At 42.1% G+C, this 10,495-nt stretch overlaps 1 protein-coding gene across 2 annotated transcripts in view; it reads left to right on the forward strand.

Moving 5' to 3' along the window:
• St3gal3 (ST3 beta-galactoside alpha-2,3-sialyltransferase 3) overlaps positions 1-10,495 on the forward strand; it is a 252,926-nt gene that overhangs the window by 122,098 nt on the left and 120,333 nt on the right. For both annotated transcript variants that reach the window (XM_023707860.1, XM_004647615.2), the window contains one exon: positions 9,337-9,379. In XM_023707860.1, the coding sequence (XP_023563628.1) occupies positions 9,337-9,379 (43 nt within the window). The remainder of the gene's footprint in view (positions 1-9,336; positions 9,380-10,495) is intronic.

Below are 10,495 nucleotides of genomic sequence, written 5' to 3' on the forward strand. Positions count from 1 at the left end.
TTTATGGAATATTGACTGTGCATCAGACCCCATTAGATGCTAGGTTTACAGAGGCAAATTCCACCCTTTAGAGGACTTAAATGCATGTTAGGAATGTTTAAGCAATAGGAAGTCTCTTGAGCTAAGTTAATGGGGATTTAGCAGAAGAACCTAGGTACCCACAGTATCAAACTGAAACCCACACATCTAGCACCCAGGAAGAACATGAAGTGATCTATGATCTAGTTTGCAGGAACAAATGGTCAGTTCTTCACAGTTTTTCTCTGTGGTGTCACTTGGAGAAAGAGTCCAAGCTAGGTTTGGTCAAGTGCCCACATTTTGGACACAAATTGCCTACAGTAAGCAAAGGGCATTTCTTTCCCTGGAAGAAACTCAAGGATTCTGTTTCATTTGATACATATATGGTAAAAAATTAACAAAATAATAGAATAACGATAGTTATTACACTGTGTGTCATGATCTTCGAAGTCATTCCTAAGAGTACAAGACATAAAACAAAAAGGATACTAACACAAAACTTTCTTTTCAATGAACTAAGATAAACTAGTTGTGTAAATGAAACAAATTGTCATATATATTGAAGTATTTTTAAAATAAAGGAATATGTAACTTAGGGGGGTTGTTTGAACTTCTCCCTACTTCCTGTTTTTCTCTTTGCTAGTTTGCTCTCTATTTGTATGTGTGCATTTTTTCTCTTACAAGAGAAACCATGTGCTGTTAGAGCCTGTGTGCCTGATTACTTCACCTAGCATTGTGTGCTCGAGTGGCATCCGTCTGCCAAAGCTGCCAGGGTTATCTTTCTTTATGGCAGTGTGTACTCCATGTGTGCACCTTTTTCTTATCCATTCTTCCTTGGTTGGACATGTGCACCATTCCAAAGATCTAGCTGTTATACATTTTGCTGCTGCAAATAAGGATATATGTGTACCAAGGGGCTAGTTTCTTTAAAAAAAGTAAAGCTTCAGATGCGTATTCCAGGCTTGTGAATTAAGAATGATAGCAATACAGTGAGTTTGGTGGACAGACAAATGATTCTTAGGGATAGGGTTAGGTCAGAGTGGTAGTACTTGCGAGGCACAGCAGTAGTGATACACTTTTAAGGAAAACTAAAAAAACCTGTTGTGGAACTAACTTGGCAGCTATAAGAGGAAAGGCCCCAGTTGTATGGCCTGTTAGACATAATTATAAACCAGGGGGGGAAAGTATACCACATCAGAGGAGCATGTGAAGGGTATAGTCCAGGCCAGAAGAGTAGGAAGTATATTACAAGAGGATGTTGAAAAATACCTGTTCCATGTTATGCCTAAGATGTTTGATATTCAGACAGATAGTGAAGTTAAGCTAAACAGCCTAGGTTATATGGTAATAACAATAAGCTTCTTTTCTGGAGGGTTAACAACCTAAGTTTGCTGACCAAAAATTAGAGAAAGAGGAGGGCTGCAAGGAAAGCCAACATTTTGTCCCTAGCCTTCCAAGGTCAGTTAAGACTCAGGACAGAACCTGTACTGTAACATCACGTAACTCAGTTGTGTCCCAAATTTTCTGATCAAGGAGATTATGGGGCCAAAGAGGAAAGTGATCAATGATGTAGAATGTGCCTAAGGAGAGTCACATGGAGAGAAAACATTTTTTTCAGGCTTTCACAGAGAGCAAATTGGTCTAGCAATGGCTGTGACTCATCCACATGGCTGACACTGACAAAGGATCTACAAAGTGCGGTACAGGGTAACAGGATAGATCCTGAGGGGACTTGACTGACCTTATCAGATACAAAAGATGCAGTTCTTGTTATATAGGTCTTGCTTTTTCTTGGTCTTAACCATCCAGCAGAAAAGTATAAAAACAAAGTATAAGAAGTAAAGACATGTTGTTATGTTGAGCTGTAGGGGACTCAGGTCAACAACTTCTGACATTGCCAGTCATGCAGAAGACCCAATATTATTATGGAGTACTGGACTATTTTGGAATATTTTGCTGAGTTCACACACCTATAATATTTAAATGACAGAACTAAACAAAAAAAGGGGATACAGATGAATGACCATTTAGTATCTGTGTATTCAAAATGGTTAGGATAGACATACAGCTACATTCTCTTAATTCAGTGAATAGAGGGATTTGTTCTAATAGTGTTTGTAAATAGTATATCATGTCTGCATCTTGTACAACAACCACTAGAAAGACAGTATGCAATGTTAATTAATGAAACTGTCCTACTAATGTGATTTGAAACTATCTCATTGCCATTTGTTTCTCAGTAAAATTATGGGAAAAAAATAAAGTAAAAATAAAAACTTACCTGAAATAAAAACTCAATGTCACACACAAAAAAATTGTCCACAAGAACAATTTTTATGGGCTGGAAAGGTGACTCGGTGGTCTAAGCACCTACCTGGAAAGTGCAAGGACCCAGGTTCAATCCCAGTACTATGTGCCATGCTGGCCCAAGAGCCCTGGGTGCACCCTGCAAGTCACCAAAACCAGGTATGGTAGCACACCCCTGTAATCCCAGCACTGGGGTGGCTGAGACAAGAGAATCACTACAAGTCTGAGCTGTGTAGTGAGACTTTTTATCAAATAAAAGATTTAAACAAAAAAAAAGAATTCTTATAATGCAGCTTAAAAGAAGAAAAAATTTCGAAGCACCTTCTGCATCCAAGATCTATAGGCCAGTTCTGTTAACCAGAGCTCACTCCCAGGAGAAGGTACAGGGCAGCTGATTAGGATGAATATGCCGGATAAAAGAAGCAAATGCAGGGCCAGGGAGATGGCTCAGTGGAATAAGCGCTTCCCTGGCAAGTGTGAGGGCCTGAGTTCAAACCCCGGTTCCGCCAAAAAAAAAAAAAAAAAAAGCAAATGCAAACGTGTTTGCAGCTTTGTAAATTCATATGTATACGCATTGGGCATATAGAGGAAATACCTCACTGTTTTCCAAGAAGCCCTTAACACCCTCCAACAACAAGCAAGCAGTCTCCAGCCACCTTCAGCCTGTGCCACTCAAGCCCCATCTTTCGACACAGAACTTCAAGTCTCACAAAGAATACCTGGAGCTGTTTTTACCTATCATTTTTTTCTTTTACATCGTGTTTTCTTTTTAGGTCCCTCCAAAAGAGGAAGGAAAATACATGTTTGAAATCATCTGTGGTAGCGTCTTCAATTATGTCATTGCTTAAAGAAGAGGGAGAAGAGAAAGTGAAGAGGAAAGGAGGAAAGTGGAGGAGGGAAAAGAAAGGACATCCTTGATTATCTTTCTGCTTCTTTTTTCCACGGAAATTCCACCTGTGCAGGAGACTTCATGATGTGGGAGATGTCCTTTTGCAATTCTGGTACAGTGGGGGGGGGGAGTGGTACAAATGCATTTCTGATTAAGTTAATTTTGTATCTCTGGATTTATTTGTTTACCATAAACACATTTCCCATGCCAAAAAAAAAAAAGAGGGTGTTGAACTAGTATCTGAAGAAACAGCAGGGACCAGCCAAATAAGGAGTCAAGAATACATTTTGGACAAAAGACACTGCTTAGAAGAAAATCCTGTTGAAAAAACTCAACCTATTGAAGCAACTGAAAAAGGGCCAAAATGTCCAGAGCACAGCATGGGAGAGAAAATAGTTCCATGTAGGGCTGCAGAGAGCACACCATGAAGTTCCCTGTACAAGAAGAATATCTGTCAAAGTGAGCTCCGTGATGGCTGCACCTTGCAGGATGAGTGGGTGTTTATAGAGTCAGTGAGGTAGGCCAGGGCACTGCAAAGGAAACCTCTGCAGCAGCCCTCAGGTGCAAAGGCTGTCACAAAAAGAGTGACAGAGGTCTGGGACAACAACTTAAGTGGCCATGTGGACTAAGCAACAGTGAAGATCAGCAAAAGCAGTGGCCGTGGTTACAGGGCTGATGCTCTGCGTTTAGATGTGAGAGATGCAGGGATCCCTGAAACTTTCTTGGAGACCTGGGTGATAGTGTCATTATCAAGAAAATGTACAGATCTGGGAGGAAAGGGGAAGGTACGTGCTTTGCAGCATGTTGAGTTCGGGGTGAACGTGGGTCATTTAGGAGTGGTGTATAGGAAGTAACCAGGGCGAAAGAGGTTGGGGAAAATACTTGAAATGAAAAGTGTGTGCAAAGACCTGGAAATGGAAATGATACTTGGGAGGAAATATGAATAGTTGGTTCTGGCGGGGAGCTTAGCATATGGCGGGGATGAGGTAGAGGAATGCAGAGAATCAAAAAATAAAGTATGAGTAGTCATTATAGGCCAGCTCATGAAGGATGTGTAAACCAAGAGAGTGAGATTTATTCTGAGAATAAAAGAGTTCATTCATAGGCTTTAAACAGGTTGTGACATAACTACCTTTAATTTACATAAAGTTAGCTCTGGTTAAGCATGGAGAACTTGCTAAAAACAGATAGGACCAGAGCAGGGAAGCCTGGTAAGGGGCTGTGATGATCATCTCGGTGAGAGATGAAGCTGGCTCAGCTTAATATTTAAAAATGGAGAAAAGTAAGTAGATTTAAGGTCTTTTAGCAGACAGAATTAAAGGCCATGGAAACTCAGTGAAATAAAAAAGAAGCAGGAATCAAGACTTGTCTTGGGTTTCAGGCTTGGGGGCTGGCTGAAGCGTGGTGCCCTTCATGAAGACAGGAAATACAGGGAGAAAAGCGGGTTTGGAGTATGTGAGAGTGGTAAGGATTAGCTGTGTGGGACGTGGTGAGTTCTTAGTGACCAAGGGATGTTGAAGTGGAAATGTTCAGGAGGCAGCTGGATGTATGAGGGCGAGTTCAGGAGACATTTGGATTGGATGCAGAGTGAAGAGAGTTGGGCAGACTGAACTGAGCACTGCGCAAGGAGAAGTGTAGACTGAAAAGGAAGAACTGAGGAAGGAAGAAACAACTGACAGAAACTCAAGATATGTGAAAAAGTCTTTCAGACCTTGAACATTAGGAAGCACAGAATGCTGAGGACTGTAATAAGGGAAACCAATTAGCAGCTCCGTAATTGCCCGAGCTGTCCACCTGGAAATACTTCCAGGCTACCGTATAGGGAAAGAGAACCCAAGAACTCAAGGCTCTTCCTGAAGAAACTGCTGAGAACTTTGAGGAGGGCAAAGCAGCTAGAATTAGGCAGATTTCCCAAGAAGAGGGAGTTACACGCAGAGCTCTGGGAATTTGTTAAGGGACCCTTATACTTTTCAGTTAGACACACAGGAAGCAAACCCTCAGAACCTGGGGAAAGAACACGGGAAAGGGGCACAAGGATAATTCCCACAGGTCACATAGGACTAAATGGCTCCATCTAACCATGTGCATTATGGGGACTTACCATTTTTCATAGATCCCATGTCCTTGATGTTTGTGACCAAACAAGTGTGAAGAGCTGTTGCCAGCAGGCCAATTTCTACTCCTCTTCAGGGGTTTTATCAGGAGCGGAGGGACAGTGTCACTGTCCTTTTTCCATGACAAGGCTGACAATGCACACTGACCAGTTGTTGATGGCTATGTTACCAAAGTTACAAAGCTCAAGTTGGGAAGAAGAAAGCCAGTGGAGGGAGACCTGCTGGCATCCTGGTCCCCTTCTGTAATTGTTGAAGCCTTCCAAACTCTGGCTCATTCCCACACTTTGGTTATACAAATCATTAAATTGCTTGATTTTCCATAGTTAGTGCAACCACTATATTATATATGTGGGTTCTGTGGAGAATAATCACAGAAATCACCTTCTCTTGGCTTCCTCTGCCCACTTACATTGTTTTCAGCTTGGAAGTCCAGTGAAGTTCTTGACGTCTTTGAGGTAATAAAAATCCCCTGGTAAGTGGTAACTTTGAATTGCCAATTCCAGAATTAGAGCACCCTGTCTCCTTTAATAATCATAGCTTTTAATTCGTTCAACACTCCGCAGTAAAACTCAGTCCCTATACACAGTGACTCAGGGGAGGGTGGCCTGCTGACTTCCCCTTTCACCTCCTGCCCCAGTTTGCTGGCTGCTATTTCTGAGCCCTGGGGTTGCTGTGGAAAGGGAAAGAGATGGACAGGAAAACCTAGGGTAGTGTTTGCATGCTGGACCTGTCTGTATCTACCATGGCTCTTGGGGAAAAGGGGTGCTTTACAGGGCATTTTGTAGGTTCCTGTCAGTCTTGAAGGCCTTGCGCCAGCCTTACCAGTTCACTCTTGCAGCTTTTGGGAATCTGACGATTGCCTCTTCTTCTGGTAGCTAAGGGCTTGTCAGTTGTCCAGGCAGATGATTTAGGAAGGGCCTAAAGACCCCACCCTAGTTCATTCACGCATCCCTTCTGCTGCAGATTCTGGGAGTGCAGGCAAACCCTGATGTAGCTCTCTTCTGCAAGTAGGAGATGGGCTTCTAGGCAGTCAGCAGTGGCCCATTATCCTAAAGGATTTTATGTTAAGCTTCTCTGATCAGGCTCCAATGAGAGACAAGATTGTCCATTCTGCCCTTTAAGGGAGGTGGTTCATAATGTAGCTCCCCCAAAGGAAGTTTTCATATCCTCTCTTCATCTCTGAGAGTAGATTACCTTAATATTTGGTGTAGAGGGCCCCATTAGAATTATATAAGTAGTTCTCAGATTTTTTCTTTGAAATTCTATATCTTAGTTTCACTTTGGTGTTACCTTAGAATGTTGACCCAGCCTTCTTTTTCTTTTGTTGTTTTATGACAGGGGCTCACTTTGTAGCCCAGGCTGGTCTTGAACTTGCAGTGATCCTCCTGCTTCAGACTCCCAAGTGCAGGGATTACAGATGTGTGCCACCATGACTGGATAAGCCTTTGTTTTCAGAGTAATCTGATTTAGATTTATAGCTTTAATGACCAAGTAGTCCTAATAAGAACTGTCAGTAAATACTGATTGAGCATCTTCTATGTGGTGTGTCCACAGCTCGCGTTACTTATGAACTGTTAGGTGCTAGCTGAACTTTGCCCATGCCCAAAGCCGTGCTGTGGTTGGTCCATATCACCTTTAGGTATCTTGAATCTGCTGTCAGTGTTTACAGATGGAGACATTTTACTTCAAAAATTTAAAATCTCTGGCTTGACAAATCACATGTTCTAATGCTGTGCCTTTAGTGCTGCCTGGCAAGGTAGCTGGCGCGGGTGGGGGCTGCCCTTCACCGGGGCGTGCCCCGCGCTCCCTTCCCGTGGGCTGGGTCTCACACTGACGCCAGGAAAGGGTCCACTGAAGAAAGTTACCTTTTCCTAAATAACAAAGGGAATGGTTCTGATACTTGTGTCTCTTCATGAAAGAGAGGAACAGGTCTTGAAAGCCATGAAAAGAACAAAATTACTTTAGAAATTCAGTGTTTGTATTTGTTGAATATGTAATCGATGTATATGTATAAAACTCAAACTCAAGGTGCCATTTGAAAATAAATCCGTGTAATTGTGATTATTGTTCAGGAGGTGCAAGTGGGTGTGAACTGACTAGCGAAATTCCAACAATAACTACAGTGTATAATGTGAGTTGCTACAAAAGGCCGGCACATTCTCCTGCTCCCCACACTTGTGCTGGGATCTCACTTGGCCCTGAGGTTTGAATCTGCCCCTCTAGAAGGTGTCTGCTGGGGGGGTGCATCATACCTACCCCAGTCTTGCCTAGGCCTGAGGAGCAGTGGCACAGTGACCGCCACAAGGTTATCACCACATAGACACAAGCCACACATACTTGGCAAGTTAATGAAGCTTCCTTTTTGTGGAATGGCAAAGTAGAAGTGTTGAAAGGTACTAAACTTTCCAATCAACTTCTTTACAAGTTGAGTTTTTAAATTTTTTTGAATTAGTTTTTCTTACTTCTTTTTATAAATTCATGACATGTTAAGAAAATTTGTGCCTATTTGTTTGAATCAGAACAAAACCGGAATTGTTTGGAGCCAAGCTTCGCTTGCCCAAGGGAGTTCTCTTGGGAAGCAAGGCCTCCATTGAGTTACGTGTCCCAGCTAAGATCTTTGATGTTAAGAGGATTTGCTCCTGACCACAGCTCAGCTGATTGTGAAAGCCAGGCATCTGGCCTAACTGGCCTTGCAGAGCGATTTCTGTGCAGTACTTGTCAGCATGTGTAGCTTTCCCCTCTTGGCTGCTCACTGCTTACTATACACAGGTTCCTAGAAAGCTTTGCTGGCTGGCCTTGCCATCCCGTGTTTTGGTTGTGGTATTCTGTTTTATCTTCTGAGTGAGCTGCATTCACAGGCCACTGCGTGCACACATCCCTTCACACACAGCAATCATTGAGCAAAGTGTCTCGTTATACAAATATTATTGAGGGCATAGAAAGTTTCCCTGGATTTAGTACTAGAAATGCATATGATTATCCTGGTTTATTTTGTGAACCATGAAATCAGTGCTTTGCATTTAGTTTTATCTGTTGAAAATCTTGGAGGCAGGGATGTAACCCTGTGGCAAGCACACAGGACATTCACTTGGTATCCTGCTTCCCCAAGCTGCAGTTTATTATTTTCTATATACTTCCCCTCCTGGACCCTAAGGCCCTTTTAAAAAAAATTCCTCGCTCATACAGTTTTTTAAAACTCCTTCAGCCTCATGTTACAATAGGGCAAAATCTGCTTAGACAAGTATAGGTAGTGGAATTTGATTCCTGGCACCACATCCCACACTGGCCAACCCTGGGCGCACTGAGCTGGCCACCGAGACTCTTCGTGGTGGCACATGCCTGTAATGCTAGCAGTGAGAAGGCTGAAAACAGGAGGATCACTACAAGTCCAAGCTGTGTAGTGAGACCCTGTACCACATACATAAAAAATAAAATAAAATAGGGCAGAATATTAAAATGATGATGACTTAGCATTTGTTGCAAATATCTTACTGATTTGTTTTAAAATTTTATGTTAAATTTCCTATTATTTTATGTAATTAATTCTATCAGTTCTGTTGATTACTGCAGTGAGAATTGCTGTTGTGGATTTGAGGAGCACTTGACTGCCACATATTCACTCATAAATGAGCATCCTGGCTCATTTAGCTAATAATGTGCTAAGAGCTAAGTGGAGGCAGAGATTGCTTCCAGCCCTCTTCCATCTCCAGCATCCAGTTTTGTGGTTTACAAAATTTTCAGGAAGGCAGTTCTGTGTCAGTGTAGGACAGGTTTGCCTAGACCTGAAAAATCCCCTTGCATTGGCCCTGGGTCTTCACGAAAGAGGTGTTCAGGAGTTGGTTTGTGACTTAAGTTTGAATGTGGCTTATATTTTAGTTCTGTTTTTTAGAACACTTGAATTAGATTTTCCAAGGACTCTCCGTCTTTATGATCTAGGTCTAGGAAATGTAATGTGCTAGTGTCAGCGCTGGCTTGACTTCAGTGATGTTTTCTACTTTTCTTTTTCAGAGTATGATCGGTTGGGCTTCCTCCTGAAGCTGGACTCTAAACTGTGAGTAGAATCAGAAAATGCCTTGGCTTTGTGGTAGAGTCTGTGAGATTTGAGGGTCCAACTTTAAAGGGGTACTTCTGTCACCCCTGTGGTTGTAGGGGGATCCCCTGAGGTCTTGTCCATCAAGTTGTCAGCAGAATCTTTGAGCATGTTACAGTCCCTATGGGCTTGGAAAGGATAATGTGGAGAGTGTAGACATGAACTCCTTGATTTGGCTGGCACAGGCAGCTCAGTGTAGGAGGCCACTGCCAGGGGCTTGAGGGACAAAGAAGCCCCCTGGAAAGGTTTCTCTTCCTTAGCAGAGAGCGAAGAGTGATACTTCCCCATCTGGCCTGCAAAGTCTTCTCTACTCAGTCTGCTGTCTTCTTCTCCAGCTTCAGATCTTGTCACTTCTGCTGCAGGTAAACCTTCCTCTTCCCTCAACCCTTATAGGTGCTTATTACCTGTGCCTCAAACTCCCTCACTTTGCTAGTTCACCTGGAAAACTCAAAGATCATTTGTTCCCTACACAAAACTCTCTTCCTCTATGCCCCCTTTAGATTTTGTTACCAATTATTTTACTGAACTGTATTGAATTGTATAATGGTTTTTACTTTATTAAGGGCATAGACTCAGAGCCAGGCAAATCTTGGTTCAAGTTCTAGGTTGTCTTTTATTCTTTTTATGATATTAGACAAGCTGTTTAACCACTTTAAGCCTCAGCTTCATCTGTAAGATGAAGATAACTATCAATCTCTCTCTCAACATTTTCTAAATGATTTAATTAAACTGATGAATTCATAGAAAGCTTTCAAGTACAGGATATCTAATCCATAATTCTTCCCTGGTGTAGCCTTCATGATCTCTCTAGTGCCTAGATAGTGTTTGTTACTTGCTCAGCAATGGATGGATGGATGGATGTTAGTTGGCTAATTGTGCATTTTCCTATTTGACCAGTATACCTCCAGAGTTCTTTCCCTGCATGTGGGGGAGCAAAGGAGACAGTTCTTCATACTCACATTTAAGTACTTTTTTTTTTCTACAGTTTTATTGATAAACAGATAGCAATGAGACAGTTTCAAATCAAATCAGAAGTACAGTTTCAACAAATAATACACTGCATATATTCTTCTTAGT

The sequence above is a fragment of the Octodon degus genome, unplaced genomic scaffold (assembly GCF_000260255.1).
Source record: "Octodon degus isolate 3935 unplaced genomic scaffold, OctDeg1.0 scaffold00315, whole genome shotgun sequence".
Taxonomy (NCBI): domain Eukaryota; kingdom Metazoa; phylum Chordata; class Mammalia; order Rodentia; family Octodontidae; genus Octodon; species Octodon degus.